Source organism: Microcaecilia unicolor, chromosome 1, assembly GCF_901765095.1.
Source record: "Microcaecilia unicolor chromosome 1, aMicUni1.1, whole genome shotgun sequence".
Lineage (NCBI taxonomy): Eukaryota > Metazoa > Chordata > Amphibia > Gymnophiona > Siphonopidae > Microcaecilia > Microcaecilia unicolor.
In genome coordinates, this window is record NC_044031.1 from 39126497 (window position 1) to 39150417 (window position 23921).

The 23921-nt window shown below is 45.3% G+C and overlaps 1 protein-coding gene across 1 annotated transcript in view; it reads right to left on the reverse strand.

Moving 5' to 3' along the window:
* The window catches only part of LOC115465678 (SCO-spondin-like), a 537587-nt gene that overhangs the window by 68698 nt on the left and 444968 nt on the right, over window positions 1–23921 (reverse strand). Inside the window, exons 94-99 of the mRNA XM_030196374.1 lie at window positions 22761–22927; window positions 14185–14343; window positions 13696–13826; window positions 9865–10004; window positions 3957–4003; window positions 812–1078 (exon numbers count right to left, since the gene is read on the reverse strand). Coding sequence (XP_030052234.1) covers window positions 812–1078; window positions 3957–4003; window positions 9865–10004; window positions 13696–13826; window positions 14185–14343; window positions 22761–22927 — 911 coding nt within the window. The remainder of the gene's footprint in view (window positions 1–811; window positions 1079–3956; window positions 4004–9864; window positions 10005–13695; window positions 13827–14184; window positions 14344–22760; window positions 22928–23921) is intronic.

Sequence of the window (23921 nt, forward strand, 5' to 3'; positions counted from 1 at the left end):
GGCTATGATCAGAAATCATTGATTCTCAAAGTTAAAGTGGAAAGATTGCCAGAAGCATCACTCAATGGTGTATCTAGAACTGAAAGGATCTAAGGCGCATGAATTAAGATGGGCTCCCTATAACACCATCTCTCCTTAGGGGGAGGGGAAGGAGTAAAAGAAAGGGAAACCCCTTCAGAGTGCCACTAAACAAACCCTGCAAAAACAAACACATTATAGACCTACATAGAAAACCTGTCATAGTAACAGAATAGAGATACACGTTTCCCAAAACTGACATATTACAATTAATAAATTTGCAAAAAAACAAAACATTTTTCTACATTTGTTGTCTGAGCATTGCTTTGTTCCCAATATCTCTTTTCTGCTTTTCTCAGTATTCTCTTAATTCTTTTTCCTTTTGACATTTTTTCTCTGTGTGTGTCCACTATCCATCTTCCCTCTGTTTCTCTTATCTGTCCTGTTCAGTATCTCCCCTCTGTGTCCCTATACTTCTGCACGCCCAGCATCTCTTCTCTGTGCTCCTGTCGCATCCCATGCCAAACCTCTCCCCTTTCTTTTCCCTTCCTAGTGCACCTCCTACCCTAAGGCAAGCATCTTTCCTATGGCACTCTGACCCCCTCCCCCTATGGTCCAGCATCTCTCCCCCTCTTTCCCCTTCCCTTTTGAACCAGGTTCCTACCATTAAGTAGCCCTGTGCTATTTGCCAGGCTTGCTCAATGGTACTGAATGACGAATTAAGTATACTGTTCCTGTAGGAATCCATGGAAGTCTTTGGTAGAAGCCCGGGATTTCTGTCTCTGTGATGTACCTTCACAGATGCCAGTGTGGGGGCAGGGCCTCTCCTGCAGCAGCTCTCCAGAGCAGAAGGACTTATTTCCAGTCCAGGCAAAGCCAGTTTTCAGGTTGAGGCATACTCTGAACCGGTGCTGGACGGAAGCATAGAGAGGAAGGTCTATGGTAACATCAGTACCATTCTGAGACAGGAAGGCAGCGAGTGTGTCGGGGCTGAAAGACGAGAGGGGCAAACAGGAACTGCAGGGGGTCCACTCCGACCACTCACTCAGTGACACGATTTCTGAGGGAAGCAAAAATATATGACATAAGTGAAAGCAAAATTACTGTTTGTAGCATCTGTAGTAGAGTAAATATGCTATAACTCTGGAGGTCCTCAAATGCACTCCTTGAGGTCCACAACTCAGCCTGGTTTTCAGGAGTTCCACAATGAATATGTATGAGATCTATTTGTATTCGCTGCTTCCACTGCGTGCAAATAGATCTCATATATATTCATTGTGGAAATCCTAAAAACCAGGCTGGGTTGTGGACCTCAAGGACTGCATTTGAAGACCCCTCCATAAAGGGTGAAAAATTGAAATAATTTGACAAAATTGATCACGAGTTTGAAAACAAGGAGGGCAATTCTATAAAACATCACTTAGTTGGAGCCTATTCTACACAGGAAAGTAGGAGCTACATTCCATTATGGAATACTGGCATACCCAGGTATATACATGTATGTGCTTAGGCATGAACACTTACACCAGCCATAGAGCAAATATAAATGTTCATGCCTAGATTCAGTGTGTGTATAACTTATAGCATTTAAGTATCTTTTCACGGAGAGAGTGGTGGATACTTGGAATGCCTTCCTGCGGGAGGTGGTGGAGATGAAAACAGTAACGGAATTCAAAAATGCGTGGGATAAACATAAAGGAATCCTGTTCAGAAGGAATGGATCCTCAGAAGCTTAGCCGAGATTGGGTGGCAGAGCCGGTGGTGGGAGGCGGGGCTAGTGGTTGGGAGGCGGGGATAGTGCTGGGCAGACTTCTACGGTCTGTGCCCTGAAAATGGCAGATACAAATCAAGGTCAGGTATACACATAAAGTAGCACATATGAGTTTATCTTGTTGGGCAAACTGGATGGACCGTACAGGTCTTTCTCTGCCATCATCTACTATGTTACGTGGCGGGGCATAATCGAATGGCGCTGGCCATTTAGATGGCCGCCCATCTAGATGGCAGGCGCCGCAAAAAGCGGTCCCGAACCGTATTATCGAAAAAGATGGCCGGCCATCTTTCGTTTCGATAATACAGTTGGGGCCGGCCAAATGTCAAAGATGGTTTGAGATGGCCGGCATCGGTTTTCGCCCATAATGGAAACTAATGCCGGCGATCTCAAACCCGGCCATATCCAAGGCATTTGGTCGTGGGAGAAGCCAGCATTTGTAGTGCACTGGTCCCCCTCACATGCCAGGACACCAACCGGGAACCTTAGGGGGCACTTCTAAAAATTAAAAAAAAAATTAAAATATCTCCCAGGTGCATAGCTCCCTTACCTTGGATGCTGAGCCGCCCAAATCCCCCCCCCAAAACCCACTCCCCACAACTCTACACCATTACCATAGCCCTTATGGGTGAAGGGGGGCACCTACATGTGGGTACAGTGGGTTTTTTTGGGGGGGGGTTGGACGGCTTCCATTTACTACCACAAGTGTAACAGGTAGGGAGATGGGATGGGCCTGGGTCCACCTGCCTGAAGTGCACTGCACCCACGAAAAACTGCTCCAGGGACCTGCATACTACTGTCAGAGAGCTGAGTATGACATTTCAGGTTGGCATAAAGGCTGTCAAAAAAGTATTTTTTTTGGGTGGGAGGGGGTTGGTGACCACTGGGGGCGTAAGGGGAGGTGATCCCCAATTCCCTCCGGTGGTCATCTGGTCAATTGGGGCACTTTTTTGAGACTTGGTCCTAAAAAAAATGGACCAAGTGAAGCCGGCGAAATGCTCCTCAGAGCCGGCCTTCTTTTTCCAATATCAGCTGAAGCCGGCCATGTCTTACAACACCCCCGTCCCGCCTCCCATACCCTTCCAAAACGCCCCCTTTAACTTTGGCCGGCTCTGCGACAGAAAGCAGTTGGAGCCGGCCAAATGCTCAGTTTCACTTAAAGGAGCGTGCAGGACGTGAGGAAGAGAGAGCAGGGCAGGGATCGCGGTGGCGCTGGAAACCGGCGGGGGTTAGGGACCCCCGCCAGCAAAGGTATTTGCAGCTGTGGGGTGTGGCAGGGCGGCAGGGGGAGCGGCGAGGCGGTGGGGCAGCAGACTAAAATATGCCCCCCCAACTCGGGCTCTGGTCCCCTCCCACCGCAAGATCCAGCTACTCAAAATACTGCTTTGCATGATAAGATGATACTGTATCGTAAAATAGAGAATTTTGAAAATTATACAAAATTCTTGGATTTGAGACTGTTGAACTTTCCTAGAATTATGGTGTCTACATGAAAGGAATTAACAGATTTCTCAAAGAAAATTTTTAAAAGGATTCTACTCTTCCATCACTGCAGAAAATATTTTATCTTCTTGTTTCATCTAGGAAGCAAAGTAATTCCCCAGATAAGAAAGATCCGGTAGATGTTTTCTCTTGAGAGTTCTACAGAAGAGATAACATATAGGTGTACCTTTCTAGTTTCCTTTGTCTTTCTGCAGGGCAAGGATGCATTATTATCTTCCTAAAAGAAAAGTCCATAAGCCATTATTAAAATGGACTTGGGAAAATCCACTGCTTATTTTTAGGATAAGCAGAATAAAATGTTTTGTACTGTTTTGGGATCTGGGTTGGCCACTTTTGGAAACAGGATGCTGGGCTTGATGGACCTTCGGTCTGTCCCAGTATGGCAATACTTGTGTACTTATGTAAATAAATTGAAAAACTGAAAAAAGAAAACACATTTTAAAACATTTTTTTCATCCCGCTACAGCTGTTGCCTTTGAACCTAGAAATATTTACTAAAAACAGATGGATTGCAAACTGTTTATTAAAAAGTCTTAATCTATCATGAGTCCAGTCCAGGCTGACAGGATGCTTTGGAATACCCGGGAGATGGGCAATTGGTGAGTTGCTGTCTATTCTGAGGAACAGGCTACAAGGTAAAAAAAAAGATAAAGCAATTTCCTACCTTCACATTTATTCCAGGTGCACTGCAGCTCCCCATCCTGGCACATACTGCAGAAACAGAAAAATGCCAATGAGATGCTGAAAGCCTCTGTGCCACAGGGTATAGGCCCTAGGCCACATACTAAGTATTACACATGCCACAAGCTCTGCCAACTGAAGACCATCTTCTCTGCTTCTGGGCTGGTGGCCAGAACTCTCCAAGTACTCTTCAGTTGGTGGGGATTTAGGAATCCAGCAAAGCAGATGGCAAATTTGGAGGGGGGGAGGACCCTCACTCAGACCCCCTCTCCCCACCCTCATGCCTACTCACTAGTATGACCAGTGCGTTTTTTCTACCAAAAAAGCTGCCGGTACTCAAATGCTAGGCCACCCTTCAGGGGTGGGGTGATCACTGAGGGACCCACCCCACAACAGCCAGGCCCCCTGCAACCAGTCACAGGATCTATGACAAGGAAGAATTGGTGTGTAGAGCCTGAGCTCTTTCATTAAAACTTGGGGACCATGGATCAATTTTAGCAGACAATGGAAAAGGTGCCGGTACTCAGTACCCCCAAGTACCCCCTCAAAAAAAGCCCTGAGTATGACACATTGTAATCCACTGAATTATCTTCTACCCCACTGCTGACCTGTCATATCATAACCCAGAGGTTTCCAAACCACCCCCACTCAGTCACATTTTTGGGATATCTGCAATGAATACCCATCACGTATGTTGCATGCACTGCCTCCATTGCATGTAAATTTCTCTCAGGCATATTCATTGTGAATATCCTGAAAACATGACTGACTGACTGACTGACTGCCCCCTCCCCCCAGGACAGGTTTGGGAACTACTGCCAAAACCTATCCATCAAAGCACAGGGACTTGTAACGTGGCTTCAGTTGTCTTGGAGTTCTCCTGGATAAAAGGTGCTTGCACTTGTAGCTTAATCTGTGAGTCTGATCCTCACTCATCCCCTATCTATCTCTGTAATATTATTCTCACTCCTGATCCCAATCTTTCTTTTGCTCCTCACTTCTCCAATACCAGCATCTGTGCCACTTTGTTGGCTTAGGCATCCTTATTCATGTTTTTACAATCACATGTTAATTCCTGAGTGAAGTGGAACAGGTAGATGTGAATCGTTTGTTTACTCTTTCCAAAAATACTAGGACTAGGGGGCATGTGATGAAGCTACAAAGAAGTAAATTTAAAACAAATCAGAGAGAATATTTCTTCACTCAATGTGTAATTAAACTCTGGAATTCGTTGAAGGAGAATGTGGTAAAGGTGATTAGCTTAGCAGGGTTTAAAAAAGGGTTGGACGACTTCCTAAAGGAAAAGGCCATAGACCATTATTAAAATGACTTGGGGAAAACCCACTGCTTATTTCTGGGATAAGCAGCATAAAATGTATTGAACTTTTTGGGGATCTTGCCAGGTATTTGTGTCCTGGATTGGCCACTGCTGGAAACAGGATGCTGGGCTTCAGGGCATCCTACCCTGTCCTCACCAAATGCCAATAGCTGACCCCCCCCCCCCCCCCCCCCATCATGCTCCACTTCAAAACAATGTTCCTAGCTTTCAGAACCCTTCACAGACTTAATTCCTGCCTTCCTTCCGTCCTTATTCCTATCACTTATAATCTCTCCCCATTCCTCTCTACTCCTCTCCTGACTTCCCTCAGCCCAAGTTCCTATTCATCCTCTTCCATTTCCTCTGATTCTATAACTCCTCTCTGTCTTCCTTCCACCAGATCTCTAGGGCTATATTTTCATTTACTGTCATACATTGTAACTCTCCAGCAGGACCCTACCAAGCTAATTGCACCCTGTGAGACTTGCCCACTGGTGCACCTGCCTCACTGACTTCACCAAGGCCAATGAGAGATGATGGTTGAAGCAACTTTTTGCATGGGGGTATCATTTATCTCAGTCTGCTCTTTATTTAAATGTACCTGGGATACTTCACCCTTTAAAAGAAACTCTCTATTGCAATATTCTAACTTAACAGTTTGGGCAGTATTTATTTGATAATGCCTTACTCTGAACCAAGTGCTGCTGAGTATCTGACAACTTTCATTGATCCTTCTTCCTTAGTTGTGTGAACTTTCAATTAATATCTAAACGCTGCTCTATCACCTCTTTAAAGGTTAGTGCCACAAAATCCTCAAATCGTTCCTTTTCAAACAAACCCTCACAAAGAACAACCATATCTCAAACGAGTAATTATTGCCTGAATTGGTTATTACTCTATTTACTATTAACTTTCTCTTTGTTTCATGTATAATTTCTCATTCATAATAGATTTTCTAAATGTTAAACATCCATAGCTATCCCAGTACGTTTATGATACTGTATTGTAAAACTGGATTCTTACAACAAATTACTTTCTTATGCATTATTCTTTGTTATGTATCCTTACTAGGGGCGTATCTGGACTCTGGCGGTAGGGGGGGCCAGAGCCAGAGGGAGGGGGCACATTTTAGCCCCCCCCCCGGCGCCACCGATCCCCCCCCCCCCCGCCATTTCCGGACCCCCCCGCCACTGCCAGACCCCCCCCTCGCCACCAATGACACTCTCCACCCCCTCCCGCCGCCGCCAACCCTCCCCCGCTGCTGTCACTTACCTTTGCTGGCGGGGGACCCCAAACCCCCGCCAGCCGAGGTCCTCTCTTCCACGCAGGCTGCAAGTTGCAATGCTTCCTGTTCTTCTGAGTCTGACGTCCTGCACGTACAACGCGCAGGACGTCAGACTGAGTTCCAAATTCTGAGTCTGACGTCCTGCACGTTGTACGTGCAGGACGTCAGACTCAGAAGAACAGGAAGCGAAGCATTGCAACTTGCATCCTGCACGGAAGAGAAGACTTCAGCTGGCGGGGGCTTGGGGTCCCCCGCCAGCAAAGATCGGCGACGGGTTGGTGGCGGGCGGGAGGGAGGGGGAGAGGGTCGATGGTAGGGGGGTCCAGGGCGAAATCTGCGGGGGCCCAGGCCCCTGTGGCCCCAAGCAGATACGCCCCTGAATTCCTTACATACTGTTTATTGTAAGCCACATTGAACTCAAACTTGTTTGGGATAATGTGGGATATAAATGTGACAAATAATAAATAAATAAATCAGAATAGGCTTCCGCTTGTCCACCATGCTGCCCACTTCATAACAAATCCAAAGCTCACTTGTCTGCAGTATCATCTCATCCGTGCATCGAGACTCTGGAGCTTGGTCTACCTTTGCGGTCCTGTGCATGGAATGAGGAAAATCTCTGAGAATGCATCCCCCCCCCTCTATTTCTATGACCACTGTATGTAGGAATTTGGTCCACTGAAAGGATGGCTAAGTTTAAAAATTTGGGATCACATTTAAACTAGACAATGAGTTCAGATGCTATGTTCAGCAACAAATTCAAAACGTGACTACAATGCAGGTATAAAATGGCCAAATCACTATGTAGCAATGGAGATGGTGTCAGGCCACTGCATTAATTTTTTTATTTTTTTATGACATTTTTATCCTACATTATCTCAAATAGGATTCAAGTTCAATGTGGCTCACAATATAACAAAAGTAGAACTGACAAGGCGTTCTGATTACATAGAACAAAGTAGATTATCTCTCTATATAAAAAGCAACACCAACGTTCTATGAAGCCTCCAGCCGGAAGTGTGAAGAGGGCGAGATATCCGGTTTCCCTATGAGTGTCTGCCCCACCCTCTCTGTAACACAGTCAGTGAAGGAAAACAGCAGAGCAGGAAATCAAATCGCTGGCTCTGTAACAGTGAAGGACTCAGAGGGGGGAGGGGAGAGAGGCCAGAGGGCAGGGACACACACACTCCCACATGCACACAGAAGAAAACATTGCTAGTCCCCGTTTCATTTGCATCAGAAACGGGGCTTTTTTACTAGTATATATATATAACACAAAATTACTAACAGCATAACATGAAATCCTGATCTTATAACATGTTTGTAATACATAGGATAGAATGTGAATATGGACAGAGTTGTTATTGCAAGTTTAGTTAGAGGATTAGCTATTTTTATTATTACAGGTCGATCTTATCAAGTGAGTTTTCAATAGTTTACGAAATATGAGATTGTCAAAAGTCTGACGGAGTTGTTTGGGCAAAGAGTTCCATCTGGTTGTACTCTGGTATAAAAAAACCAACACTGTGGATAGTTTTATATTTGATTTTATGTTCCAGCAGAAATCCACCTGGATGGTGAACTCTGTAGTCCCATGGAAGAAAACAGATAAAAAGGGGGAATAGTGGGAAAATGACCACGGATTCCAAAGACAAAGCGGACAATCTTGATGCTTGAAAAGGTTTATTAATCAAAGACTCGACACAGTACTGTGTCTTGGCCAAAAAGCTTGCCTCAGGAGTCTACTTTGAGAAATGGATCTCAAGATCTCCAGAAATAAGCCTTTTCAATCTGTAATTCAATGGATTGGTTTTAAAAAAGACCTTTCAAGCAAAACATGCAAGTCTTTGATTCTGATTGTGAGAATGTCAGAGTCTTTGATTCAGTGGCGTACCAAGGGGGGGGGGGGGCGGTGGGGGCGGTCCGCCCCGGGTGCACGCCGCTGGGGGGGTGCCGCGCGCCTGTTGGCCGAGTCCGCTCGTTCCCTCCCTGCTGCTCCCTCTGCGCGGAACAGGTTACTTCCTGTTCCGGGGCAGAGAGAGCAGCAGGGAACGAGCGGACTCGGAGCCGACAGGCGCATGGCACCCCCCCCCCCAGCAGGTAAAAATGCACCCGGGGGGGGGGTGTAATTTCGCCGGGGGGGGGGGGGGGGGGGGTGCATCGGCGATCCGCCCCGGGTGTCAGCCAGCCTAGGAACGCCACTGCTTTGATTAATAAACCTTCTCAAGCATCAAGATTGTCCACTTTGTGTTTGGAACCCGTGGTCATTTTCCCACTATTCCCCCTTTTCATATTTGATTTTATTACATTGAGGGAAGTGTAATACAAGGAAGTCTCTGGATGATTTTTTAGCATTACGTGTTGATAGCTCTATAAGATTCTGCATGTAAGATGGGGATGAACCATAAATTATTTGGTGGGTGAATGCACATAATTTGAAAGTAATGCGTGAACTTATAGGAAGCCAGTTTAGTTTGAGAAGTGGGGTTGCTTTGGAGTATCGGGTAGCTTTAAGTACAAGACAAGCTGCTGTGTTTTGAGCAGTTTGTAATTTTCTAATTAGTGAGGTTTTAAGTCCTGCATAGACTGCATTGCAGTAATCAAATTTTGATAGTACCAAGGACTGAGTTAATGATCTAAAAATTGTGTTTTGAAAATAAGGTCTTAATTTTTTTTAGTTTCCATAATGATTTGAATACATTAGACACTAATCTGGATACTTGTAGTTCAAATGAGAGATGTTGATCAATTATTATTATTATTTACTAAACTCATTGGTGATTATTTCATCACCAATGAGTAATGTAAATAGCTTAACATTAGTATTCTGTTCTTTGCATCTGCATCTTTTGAGAATTTTCATGTTGAAAGGACATGAAACATGAACTATATTTCTTGAGTTTGGAATGGGACTGGTATTACACAGTAGAAAGGTAGAGAAAGATCTACTGCTTGCCCTTCGTTCTGGAATGAGCTATTGTCACAATCGCTCTCGTCCCCTCTTCATGTCCCATTTCAAGATTCTAATCTTCTAGCATCCCTAGATGTGCAGTTCTTATCCTTGCCTGTTAACATGCAGTGATGAATTTTACAGTCTGTCTGTATCATATGTGATTTCTGAAATATATATGAAAAACATTATGGTATATCGGACGCAAAATGCAAATCAAATCAAAGGATCCTATTCACTAAAATACATATAAAACACATTTTTCTTTTTTAAGGTGATAGACTCTTGAGGTCTTATTTCCAGTATTACAAAGATAATCAGTAGTTTGGGTCACTCACCATTCCTTACAACCAGTAACTACAGTTTCCCCTGGGGGTAGGTACACGGGAGTCCCTGGTGGCACACCGTCTATGTGCATAAGGTGGAGACAACCACATTCCGAGGGAGAGATACATTCTCCATTCTGCTCCAGCAAACCCTGGGAAATATCACACACTCATGAATCCTCCATTTACTGGTCAGTACACTTCCTAATTACAACAAGGTGCCTACTGTACTGTACATGAATGTCAATTAGTCCTCCTCAGCGCTATTCTGCACTTGCTTGCTTAAGTGGCAAAGCACGTACTTGCAAGGGGGTTCTATACAAGGGCGAAGCATGGGAAAGGCATGGGTGGGGCTGCCACTTACAGGCGTAACCTACAAAATAAGTTAGGCACGTCTTTGCTGCATTTCGGCACTCACAGTTACAGCAGGTTTACAGCTGGTATAATTGCGGGTGCCTAGATGTAAGGTGTCTTACTGACCTTTAAATGCATCCATTCTGCAGCCCCCCATTACCTCTCCACTCTCATCTCTCCCTACATTCCTCCCTGTGAACTCTGCTCACTGGACAAATCTCTCTTGTCGTCCCCCTTCTCCTCTACCGCTAACTCCAGACTTTGTTCCTTTTCCCTCACTGCACCTTATGCCTGGAATAGACTTCTTGAGCCTGTACGTCTAGCTCCACCTCTACCTGTTTTCAAATCTATGCTAAAAACCCACCTTTTCACCACTGCTTTTGGCTCCTAGCCACTACTCAATTTGCCCTCCCCTTGTTCCTTCTCGCCTAGTACTTCCCTTGTCCTTAATTGTCTTGTCTGTCTGTATTATTTTTAGATTGTAAGCTCTCTGAACAGGGACTGTCTCTCTATGTTGGATGTTCAGCGCTGCGTGCGTCTGGTAGCGCTATACAAATGTTAATAATAATAATAATGTGTCGATACCAGGTTACACTGGTATTCTAGAATGGAATCTGGGGGCCCAGATGCTGTTACAGAATTGACTCTCACCATGCGACACTGGAACACCCACTTATAGAATAACCGCCAATGACCTCCTAGAACAGGGGTTGTCGACCCAGTCCTTGGGACACACCCAGCCGGTCAAGTTTTCAGGATAACCACAATGAATATGCATGAATTAAATCTGCACGCACTACCTCCATTCTATGCAAATCTATCTCATGCATATTCGTTGTGGATATCATGAAAACCGGATAATCATAAAGAATGCAAGAACCTCAACAGTGACTCCTCTGTTTCGCAAAAAAACGCTGCGTCAGGAGGTAAGCTCAATAGTTGATAGTTCCAGTATTGAACTTAGCTTCTGACGCAGTGTTGTTTTGTGATACAGAGGTACTGCGTCAGAGTTTTTGTATTCTTTTTCATTCTTTATGATTATCCGTTTTTTATGATTGCCTGTTTATTTGGGGGGGGCTTTTGAATGGCAGCAGTAAAGACAGCGTCTCAGCAAAGAAGAGTGTGAAGAAACCCTTTGTACATAGCATCTGCTGAAGCAGTTGGGATTGCAAGGAGACATGAAGAAGATGGCAAGGTAAGTCTTCTTTCTATTTTACAGCAGATGCAGACTATCAGCATATGAAATTTGGAACAGAACTTTCTAGGTTTAAGAGGATTTTCACAGCGGTCTTCTAATTGTTTTTATTATAGAATTGAGGTACGTAGATGTGAAGCGTCTGTTTTCACTTTCCAAAAATACTAGGACTAGGGGGCATGCGATGAAGCTACAAAGTAGTAAATTTAAAATGAATTGGAGAACATTTTTCTTCACTCAACATGCAATTAAACTCTGGAATTCATTGCCAAAGAATGTGGTAAAGGCGGTTAGCTTAGAAGAGTTTTTATTTATTTATTTATTTATAACCATTTAAATTTTTACAAGAGATAAAACAACTTGCTGGAAATACAGAGAAAGTAATATATAGGAATTATTTCAGTCAGGTAATTCTATTCTCTTCCTTAGACCACTAAATAGGGAGAGTGAAACAAGACAAGGAGATCAATTAAACAGTAAACAGAAAAAAACCCGTGGTATTAACCGGATTATCCCCAGATATTATTCCACATTGATCATCTGGTTGGTTTCTTCAAGGCCAATACGGCGTATAGTCAAATCATTTCATTGAAAACATACTTATTGTCCAATAGTAGTTAGAAATAATACATCTGATTACATTCTTTCTCTTTTAAAAACAAGAAGTTATTTAAAAATGTGGTCACTGTTCGGTATACCATATAATGGCAGAAGGCAGTGAATTTATTCAGCCTAGAACAGGGCGTAAATGCACCTTGAAAGCTAAAACCACTTGTGAATCGATTGGTGTAATATATGTCATTCAATGCCCCTGTGGATCATAGGAGCCAGCTCTGTGGGTGCTGTGGGTGCTTGAGCACCCCCAATATTGAGAAAATTCCTTGTGTGTGTCCAGGGAGGGGTTATTTCTACTAGGCTTAGCACCCCCAATAATTCTGAAAAGTTGGCTCCTATGCTGTGGATTATTATATATCGGGCAAACCACAAGAAGTTTAACGGTGAGATTGATGGAACATCGATCATGCATGAGATTGGTGAAACGTGAGGCACCAATGGTGATACATAATGAAAGACAAAAGCATAAATTTGATGAGTTAACATGCCTGGTATTAGAACAGATTAAACCATCACAGAGACGGGCTGATTTGAGCAGAATGCTTCATCAGAAGGAACAGAAATGGATCTTCTTTTTCAACACTGTGGAACCAGAAGGGTTAAATGCTAGAGTAGAGTGGTCGGCATTCTTTTAATGGGAAATAGCCGTACCGATTTAGATCTACATATGATGCAATTAAAGATGAGCTCATACACAGCTGGAGGAAGTGATGTAGTCTATGTTTGAGGAACAGATGGGAGGAGCCGATGCTTCTTTAAAATGGCGTCTGAGAACAATGGAGGCTTACCGACCTGCAGTAAGTCTGAGAAGTAAACAGAGTGGAATAACTGTGAATGTAATTTTGAGTGGAAAATTCTGAAACAACCCCTGACGCAGCATTAGCGAAACGGGGGCTCCCTGTCGGGTTATGAAGTGGAGAGTGCCACCTGGAGAGGAACACTAAAGCAACAGAATTGAGCTAAGTGGTTTCGGGTGACATCTTCTTGAAAGACTTGATATTAGCATTCTACAGATTATTGGAGGATTCAAGAATTCCACTATCAGTATACAGCACATTGACATATGGTATAGTGGACACACAAAGTAGACAGCAGTGCACACAGTGTATTTGGTGATTTGTAACTTAACATACACATAGGAGTGGAGGTTTTTTTAAAGCTATATGATGGCACACCGAGCTCAAGTCTTATAGTCTGCTGTGTTGGACTGGCTGGGTGGCGACTCTGAAGCTTTTTTTCTCCACTTTCAAAAACATTGGAGTGTGCCGATAACTGAGTGGGGGCTCCACATTACAATTACACAGGGTGTGTGAACCTGTGTTAGGAATTTCATTTATTACATTCAGCTTGAGTGTATTAATATTCGTTAGAAGATACAAATCAAGGTCAGGTATACATATAAAGTAGCGCATATGAGTTTATCTTGTTGGGCAGACTGGATGGACCGTACAGGTCTTTTTCTGCCGTCACCTACTATGTTACTATGTATCCCGCCTTGAATCTCAGTTGAGGGAGTTGGCGGGCTATAAATCTCTTATAACATAGCAGACAGCTATGAAGAACCACCAGCACACACCATGTCTCAAAAGACATTTCTGATAACCTGTGTAGATATACCAAGCACAGGCCGCATGCACTAACATCCTAGAATTAGCCAAGTCTGTAAAAGAGAGACTTACCTGTGGACAGTAGCAGCCAGGAAGACATTCTGACATGTTTTTGCAGATTTCCTTTCGAGAAATGGCAGAGCAGAGAACAGTGCAGGGAGAACCACAGGCCTGGAACTCAAAGGGAGGATCACAGCTGGATTCTACGGGGAATTACAATGTGGGTCAGCTCTGTTCCTCACCTCCTATCACCTGAGGGTTTACACATTCCTGTCCCCCAGATCTGACCCCCTCCTCTTGCCCTTGCTTTCACAGATCCCACACCTGAGTTCTGTCTGCAGGTCCCTCTTAGCTGAGTGCTCACATATCCTCCCCCTTTCTCCCCATCTCTGACTCAGGCTACCTATCATCTGAGGGCTTATACATTGCTTCTCCCCAAGTACTTCCACATCCCACTCCATGAGCTGTATCCCCCACTTTCTTTCACCCAGGAACTCATACATTCCACTCCAAATCTGTCACTCCTCTCACACATGAATGTTCATGTCCTCCCCCCCTCACCTGAGCAATCAGAGAGATCACACTTTCTCAGCTCTGTCCCCAGCTCATGGCATGGTTTGTCTCCATAACTTGGGCCCAGCTGGTCTCGAAATCGATGCTGAATGAGAGATTTACAGGAGCACTCGGTCCAATGAGTCCAGGGGCCCCACGCACAATCACCTGGAAGAAACAGCCAATGAAGATGAAAGGAACGTGCAAAACCACAACACAAGGACCAAAGTGTACTGTATAGGTTGCATGTGAGACCTGACCCACTGTACGACCTCCAAGGTCACCGCCATGGAGCCCAGCTTCTGGAGAAAATTCTGTGCCTGAGGGCATCGAGAATGAAAGAGGGAGTGGATCTGGACTTGACGCTTCTGAATTCTCGTTTGCAGAAGGAACACCCGTCCCAGACACATGTCAAATCAAACTCTGAAATACTCCAACCACTGAGAGGGAATGATATGATTCTTGGCCAGGTTGACTACCCAACCCAACAATTGTGGCAGCTGAATCACCCGATCCATGGCCACACACTCTCCTGGACAGATCTCGCCTCTGAATCGGCCAATCGTCCAGATACGGATGGACCAGGATCCCTGCCTGAAGCAATGCGGCCACTACTACAACCCTTACCTTGGAGAAGGTGCAAGGGGCTGTAGCAAGACCAACAGGGAGCAAACAGAATTGATAACGCCTTTCTAAAACCAAGTTGTGTGCCGTTTATAGAACAGCGCTTAGAGCCGATTTCCGCACCAAACATTGGGCGCAAGGATTTAGACCAGCTAACATCTGGTGTAAAACCTGGTGCAGAAGTTTTATTTATTTATTTATTTGCATTTGTATCCCACATTTTCCCACCTATTTGCGGGCTCAGTGTGGCTTACAATACATTGTAAATAATGGAAGTACAATTGGTTGCAGTACAATAATGGGTTACATTGTGAAGAGTTATATAAGACAGAGTAAATACAGGATATTATTAGGGGATGGAACAGTGGAATATGACAGTGGTGAGTTGAGAGGGGGACAAAGCAGTATCGAGGGAACAGGGAGGTCTGACAATTTTATCTGTGGGTAGGGTTTAGGAGTGGTGAGAGCGCGGGAGAAGAGATTTTTCAGAGAGTGTATTGGTGCATGTCTATGAGATTGTATGGGCTTCATGTGTTTTGATCCTTGCCGTAGATTTTAGGAATGGATCCCCGGTATTCAGCAATACTGCCTGAATTTGGTGACTTTTATAGAATCAGGGGGGTTAGGGGATAATTTTATAGCAAGGCACCTAGGTTAAGTGAGTAGGAAGGCACTTATGTTGGCATTATTTTATAAAGACATAAGAGAATGTGACTTTATAAAATACTTATGCAAATCCAGACATTATGCCTGCTTGAGAGGAAGTGTAAAGGTTAGTTTTACTCTACATGAGTTCGTGCATATTTTATCAAATATGTGCATAAATTGCAACTCTACCTGCTAGTATGGCTACTGTAAAAGTCTGTACACTATTAAGCGTGACCTAATTTTATAAAACAGAGCTTCAGGCATGAAAATGGTTTATAACATTCAGTAGCGTACCAAGGGCAGGGCAGCAGTGGTGTTCCTTGGTCGGCTGCCACCCGGGGCGGATCGTCACTGCGCAAACCCCGAGTGCAGCGTCATACCCCCGGGGTGCAGTGTCGTCCCCCTCCCCCCAGCGCATAACCTCCAAACACACACACACACACACACCCCGGACGCATTGTTCTTACCTCCTGGGGTGCTGGGAACAGCCACGCGGCTGTCGGCTCTGCCGGTTTCCTGCTCCCTCTCTCTGGAACAGAAAGTAACATCAGAGGGAACAGGGAACCCGCGGAGCCGACAGCCACGTGACTGCTCCCTGCACCCCCCGAAGTGTGCACCCGGGGCGAACTGCCCCCACTGCTCCACCCTCATAATGCTGCTGCGGGGCAGTGCAGGTAGTCCACTCTAGGTGCAGGCAGCAAAGGGGTGAAACCCGTGGAGCCGACAGCCACGTGACTGCTCCCTGCACCCCCCCGAAGTGTGCACCCGGGGCGAACTGCCCCCACTGCTCCACCCTCAGTATGCCGCTGCAAGGCGGTGCAGGCAGTCCACTCTAGATGCAGGCAGCAAAGGGGTGCACAGGCGTGCGGCTGTTGGCTCTGCCGGTCCCCTGCCCCTCCCTAACGTTACTTCCTGTTCCGAGGAAGGGGATCAGCAGAGCAGACAGCCACAGGCCTGCTCCGCACACCCTCTTGCTTGGAGGAAAGATCTGGTGATGCGTTTTGGGGGGGGGGGGGTCACTTGTCAGGGAGGCGCAGTGGTGATCCGCCCCGGGTGGTGAACAGTCTAGGAATGCCACTGATAACATTACCCTCTTACCACCCTGCAGGGGGTTCTCACCTCATCTCCTATGACAAGCACAGCACCAAAGCATAAGCGAAGAGGAATTTCTTCTGTTAGGGTCCACACCCCACAGAATTCACACTGGATCTTGCATGGGCAAATCTGTAACAGGGTGCCTGCATTTACACGTCACTTGCATACGTAAAAGTACAGGATACCAGCACTTTCACATAAGTAGCGGCAAAACGAGGATGTGCTATTCTGTAAGGGTGTGCATAAGTCGTATGGGGGGAATTCTAGAAACGGCACCCAAAGCTAGGCGCCAGGAAGATAAACTAGCCCTCTACAAAGGACGGTCTGGGTGGAACGCCCTTTATAGAATACTAGTTTAGCGTGGAGCCTGCTACTAACTTTGGTTGTGGTATTTACGCCTGCTGAAACCTGGCGTAAATGCTGGCACACAATTAATGGCAGTTGAACACGTAAATGATACTATTTTATAACACTGCACCTAATTTCTGGGAATGCCCCTCCCATGGCCATGCCCCTTTTGAGTTGTGTGCTATAAAATTTAGGTGCGCATTTTATAGAATAGGGCACAGTGCAGATCTGTGTGTAAACCCAAATGAGTACTAATTAAACCCAATTGTTGATTGTTAACAGTTTATTAACTAAATAGTTTGCATGAAGATCTGGGATTATTTCCTATAAACAATGTTAAAGACATTTTCTCAAATATACAAATGAGTATAGTTGTCTGAACTTTAGCAGCAGATCTCAGCTGATATGATTTTTTTAATGTCTGCATAGAACTGGCCCCTCTCATGCCACAGGCGTAGCCAGACTCAGTATTTTGGATGGGCCCAGAGGTAAATTGGATGGGCCCTTCCATGTGCACGTGCCCCCCCCCCCCCCCCCCAAATATCTTCCCGGAGATATTTTTTAAGAACATGAGAGGTATTTTTTTTTCACCTACGCCACACCTTCTCCTTCTCCTCTGCGGTGTCCTGGCATCTGCACTTCTGTCTCTGAACCCCTTCCCTCCCTGGTGTCGGTACAGGCGTCCTTGGTGCCTGCAGTGATTCTTTCTTGCTGCTTGAGCCGGCCCTGCAGGCTTCCATCTGCCTTGTCCCGCCCTCGCTGATGTCATTGCCTGTTTCCTGTCTGGTGGAACGTGGCAGATGGAAGCCTGCGGGGCCGGCACAAGCAGCAAGAATGAATCGCTGCAGGCACCGAGAATGTCTGTACTGACACCAGGAAGGGAAGGGGTTCAGAGACCAGATTGCAGATGTCAGGACGCCGCGGAGGAGAGAGGTGAAGAGAATAGTGTGGCGCTGCAGCTGAGTGGGCCTGAGTCAAGATTGGGTGGGACTGTCACCAGAGATCATAATCCATTGATCTGGCTTAAAAGGGTCTCAGGAGGGAATGGGAAGCTACTTCTGTGTAGCCTGTCCCTACAGATGTACAACTTCACCATACAGCACCAGCAGTCTGAACAAGCCACAGTCTGGGGTCTCTCTTGAAGGGGGGAGGCATAACTGGGGACTTCAGTGCTTTGTGATTTATACTGCTGCCCTATGATATGTTTTCCCCTTCAGCATGTTGCCCTTGGTTGGCCAGCAGATGGTGTTTGACATCTGCACTACAGCTGTTTTATTAGAAGGCAAACCTCTGAGGAGTAAAGTAACCTGCAGTGCCATTGGTCAAACATCCTGAGTGCTAATGCTCTGTGTTCTGATTGGCCCCGAAGCCAAAGACCTAGCCCAGAATGTGCTACAACTCTCCAGTCTCAGTTGGGAGTGTGGAGGGAATAGACCTCTGCACTGAGACCCTGTTCAATTCCTGTGAGCAGTTTCTTTTCTTGAGCTCCCCAGGTTGTACTTAGGTAGTAAAAAGTGTCTAGTTATATTTAACACTGAATCCTTGTTATTTTACCTGTTTGTTTGCTGTTTTACAACCTTTTACCATTCACTGTTCTATTTCTGATAATAAACTTGCTAGTTTGTTAGCTCTGTTGTCCTGGACTGACCAAGAATCCTGGCAGTTTGTGCTCACAGTCTGTGGGTGTTTTTTTTCCCCCAAGAATTTGGGATTGTGGCCTCGTTGCCCCTAGACCCCCCCTTGCCAGTGTAAGCACACGTGTGCAGGTACAGGTGGGCCTGGGCAGTGTCAGGTCAGACCTTCCAGGTGGTCACAGGGTTCTTCTCAGGTGGGTGTTCAGGGTAGCACTAATGTGTTACATGACAGTTAGCATGACAAAAAACACTGTGGCCAATTTTTAAAGACATTTTCTGGTTAACTTTGGGAGTTAACTGGATAAATGGTTCCTCATGTTTGATGCCCGCAGACTGGTTAAGTTTTGGCCAGATAACCCAATGACCTGTCAAAAGTTAACCAGTTAAAATTGATAGAAACAAGAAGTGTACTGGAGGAAGACAAAAACTTCATTTGGCAATGTAGTGCTACCTGATTGAAATTAACTGGTTAACGCTGTTCACAGATACACTGAATAGCATAAATAAAGATTTGCGTTACAAGACGTATGAGGAGAGACTTGCTGAACTAAACATGTATACTCTGGAGGAAAGGAGAAACAGGGGTGATATGATACAGACGTTCAAATATTTGAAAGGTATTAATTACTACTACTACTACTACTACTTATCATTTCTATAGCGCTACTAGACGTACGCAGCGCTGTACACTTGAACATGAAGAGATAGTCCCTGCTCGACAGAGCTTACAATCTAATTAGGACAGACAAACAAGAGATAAGGGAATATTAAAGTGAGGATAATAAAATAAGGGTTCTGAACAAGTGAATAAGGGTTAGGAGCTAAAAAGCAGCATCCAAAAGGTGGGCTTTTAGCTTAGATTTGAAGACGCCAGAGATGGAGCTTGACGTACCGGCTCAGGAAGTCTATTCCAGGCACCTGGTGCAGCAAGATAAGGAATGGAGTCTGGAGTTAGCAGTGGAGGAGAAAGGTGCAGGTAAGAGAGATTTACCCAGTGAACATAGTTCCCGGTAAGGAATGTAGGGAGAGATGAGAGTGGAGAGGTACTGAGGAGCTGCAGAGTGAATGCACTTATAGGTCAATAAGAGGAAACGGATAGGAAGCCAGTGAAGTGACTTGAGGAGAGGGCTAATAACAGCATAACGACACTGGCTGAATATTAGTCGTGCAGCAGAATTTTGAACAGATTGAAGAAGAGAGAGATGGCTAAGTGGGAGACCTGTGAGTAGCAAGTTGCAATAGTCTAAGCGAGAGGTGATAAGAGTGTGGATGAGGGTTCTGGTAGTGTGCTCAGAAAGGAAAGGGCGAATTTTGCTGATATTATAGAGAAAGAAATGACAGGTTTTAGCAGCCTGCTGAATATGTGCAGAGAAGGAGAGGGAGGAGTCCAAGATGACCCCAAGGTTACGAGTTGATGAGACGGGAAGGATGGGAGTGTTATCCACAGAAATGGAGAATGGGGGATGAGGAAAGGCTGGTTTAGGGGGAAAGATAAGAAGCTCAATCTTGGTCATGTTTAGTTTCAGATGGTGCTGAGACATCCAGGCAGCAATGTCAGACAGGCAGGCTGATACTTTGGCCTGGATTTCGGCTGAGATATCGGCTGAGTAATACACTGCTCTCTCTTTGGATGGGAGGGTCTGAGGAATCCCATCACCCATGTTGCTCCACCCTGCAGCTCCTCATTGTCAGCTATTTGAGTCAACCCTCAAAATTCTGGAACGCTAGGCAGATACCTAGTTCACGGAATGGTAAAGTCAACCCTCACCAGATGCAATATTAATAAAACAGGCACAGATACTATAAACAGTTACGTTGAAAAGAAGAAAGTCTGCCTATCAATTAAAACCTTCATTTAGAATTTACAATCCAAACCACAAATCAAAACTAAAACAATCAGCAAGCAGACCCCAGTAGACACTAAGGGGGCAATTCTATAATTAGCATTAAAATTTAGGCGCCGGGATGATGCATGCTGAGTGCGAATTCTAAAACGACAGTTCCACGTGTAATGCTGTTACAGAGTGCTAGCTTGAGTTTGCAGTTTTGCACCTAATTTTAGGCACAAGTACTTACTGCAGCTGGCAGTAAACGAACCTTTTCCGGAGATGGGAAGATGGTAGAACGAGAGGACATGAAATGAGATTGAAGGGGAGCAGACTCAAGAAAAATGTCAGGAAGTATTTTTTCACAGAGAGAGTAGTGGATGCTTGGAATGCCCTCCCGCGGGAGGTGGTGGAGATGAAAACGGTAACAGAATTCAAGCATGCGTGGGATAAGCATTAAAGGAATCCTGTGCCGAAGGATTGGATCCTCAGGAGCTTAGTCAAGATCGGGAGGCGGGGCTGGTGGTTGGGAGGCGGGGATAGTGCTGGACAGACTTGTACGGTCAGTGCCAGAGCCGGTGGTTGGGAGGCAGGGCTGGTGGTTGGGAGGTGAGGATAGTGCTGGGCAGACTTATACGGTCTGTGCCCTGAAGAGCACAGGTACAAATCAAAGTAGGGTATACACAAAAAGCAGCAAATATGAGTTATCTTGTTGGGCAGACTGGATGGACCGTGCAGGTCTTTTTCTGCCGTCATCATCTACTATAACCAGATAGCAGAGTAACTTATCCAACTGTACTTATTTAGTTTCATTCCGCAGTGCTGACTTAACTAGATATTGAAAGAGATGATTGGTTAACTTTAACTGGATATACTATTACTGAATGTTGGCCATAAAAGACCATCACACCTAGAGAAAAGCTATCTCAGAATCAACCTGGAATGTTTTTAGGTAAGTTATTATTGCTTAAACATATCAAACCGATTAGCATGTGTGTCTACTTCGGTTTCTCTGATAGGTGGTAAAAATCTGACATAGGCTTCCTACCACCCCCCCTCACCCACCCACCCCATTTCCTAATTCTCATATGTTGATTGTAAGTTGGGCAGAGGTCTGATTTCTTGCAGTTTTTCACAACTGCATAAAGTGGTCCCTATCCTTAATAAATCAATCTATTAGGTTATCTTTATTACTTAAATCTTATACTCTCATTTCCCTTCCGCTCTTATTTGTCTTGTCTATATGTGTTGTCTAGACCAGAGGTTCTCAACCCAGTCCTCAGGATACCCCAGGTTAGTCTGGTTTTCAAGATATCCTCAATGAATATGCATGAGATAGATTAGCATACAATGGGGGCAGTGCATGCAAATTTATCTCATGCATATTCATTGTGGGTATCCTGAAAACCTGACTGGCTGAATGTGTTCTGAGGACTGGGTTGAGAATCCCTGGTCTAGACTAGGCTCCATAGAGCAGGGACTGTCTCTGTATATTTACCCATACAGTGGTCTGAACACCTTGTAGTGCTGTATACTAACATAGCCCATCTGGCCCATCCAGTCTGTTGAATTATCCTGCACACATTGCTAAGAATATATTCCAGCTGCCAGCCACAGAGTCTGAGCAGCTGCAAGCTTTCTCCTTATTCAGTGCAATCTTTTGTGTCTTCCTTTTTCGTATTCCACCTTCTTGGGCAGAAGAATATACAAGATGCCTCCAGTTTAACCAGGAGACTGTAACGATCTAAACAGCCATCAGTACGAACCTGCTCATGCCAAAAACACCCAGCTTCCTAAATCCTCTATAGAGCCTGCCAGATGGACCTGGTTGTCTCTTTTCCAAATCAAATCAACCTGACCCATTCAACCTTTCCCACTAGGTTGGATTATCTACATCTTTCAGCCATTTTACTCCTCTCTTCTGCAGGGCTGCCAAGAGACAAAGCTGGGCCTGGGCCAAACAATCTTAAGGGCCTCGCCATCGCTGCCCCCACCCTCGCTGCTGTATCCTCCCACCCCACCACCGTCGTGTCCCCCTCCCCCCCCCCCACCACATCAGTCTGTGAAGTAACTTCCTGTTTCAGCATATGCAGGACACAGCAGGAAGGACCCATGGCTGGCAAAGCAGTCTCTCTTGATGGCTGCTGCTTGCCAGCCAATGACTGAGGCAAGTAGAAGACGGGGGAGGGGGAAAGCAGCTGGAAGGGACAGACAGATGCTGGATCTGCAGCATCACTGAAAAAAAGCTGCTGGGCCCACCTTGGGCCCCCCCCCCCCCTTTCCTGGCGGCCCTGCTCTTCTGGGCATTTTCCTCAATCTCCCTGACCTTTGTGAAGTGTGAGAGTCCTCCAACAAAGGACTCAAGTTAAGTGGAAGAGCTGTATCACTAACACAGCATGAGTGCACCTACCATCACAAGCCTGAGTGTAGCAGGCCTGTGCTTCCATGTGCTCTGTCTCGTTACATGGGGCGTCTGGTGACTCAGAGGCTGGGCACTGGCAGGTCCTCTTCCTGCTTGCTATTCCAGTGCCACAACTTCTGGAACAAGGGCTCCAATCTGACCATTCACACCGGGTACTCTCTACAGAAAAGGAGAGAGGAAGAGAATAAGAGAGGTGGAGACAGGGACAAAATAGGAAGCAGAGAAGAGGGAGGACAGGCAGAGACAAAGGAAAAGTGAAAGATTTCAGATTCAGAGAATCAGAGAAAATGAGAAAGAAAAAGAAATGTGAGTCCAATAGAAAGGTAAAGAGAGATAAGGTTGCAGGTGAAAATAGTGAGAAAGAACATAGAATGACAATGTAGTATACATTTGATCACTCTTCTTTTAGAAATATTGGGGCCGATATAAAAGTCATTTATGCAGTTTACAGACCCACTGATACTTCAAGGCTTTTTTTTTTGTTAATAAATTATCTGTGGCAATTCTACACATAATTTGGCAATTTGATTGTTTTATCTGTAGAACATCCAAATGTATCCATACACAAATGGGTAGCGATTTGGAGAGCTGAGATCAAGCCAGGAACTGAACATATCAATTATTCGTCTGAGAAATAAATAGCAGACATAACTTCTAAATGGATAACTATCCGTTTAAAGATATATGTAGATTTTGAAAATGGCATTTATACAGATAAGTGCCACTGAAAATCCTCATTATTGTAAGAGGGCAGTTATCCGTTTAGAAGTTATATGGCAGCTTTGCCACTGAATACTGTGCTCATTAAATTTTGTAGAAGACATTTCCTTGTTAAAAGTAAGGATGCTTGACTGCTTCTATTAGAACTGTAAAGGTAAGGCTGACTCAGTGAGTCATGGCTGTGCTGCATACTGCCATGGGGAAGACTTGGATTTCATGCCTGAGTTTAGCTTCTGTTCCTTGGCCTGATGCTGTCAGCATTTATTATTCCCTGGGTTAGACACCACCTGATCAGACGCAGGCTGCATATATACAGTCTATAGATCCTGACTAATGACTGCTATTGCAATGTAGGGCTGCCGAGAGGGAGGGGGGGACAAAATTCCTCGGGCCTCCAAGGGGGGCCCGGCGCCACAGTCCCCTCCACCC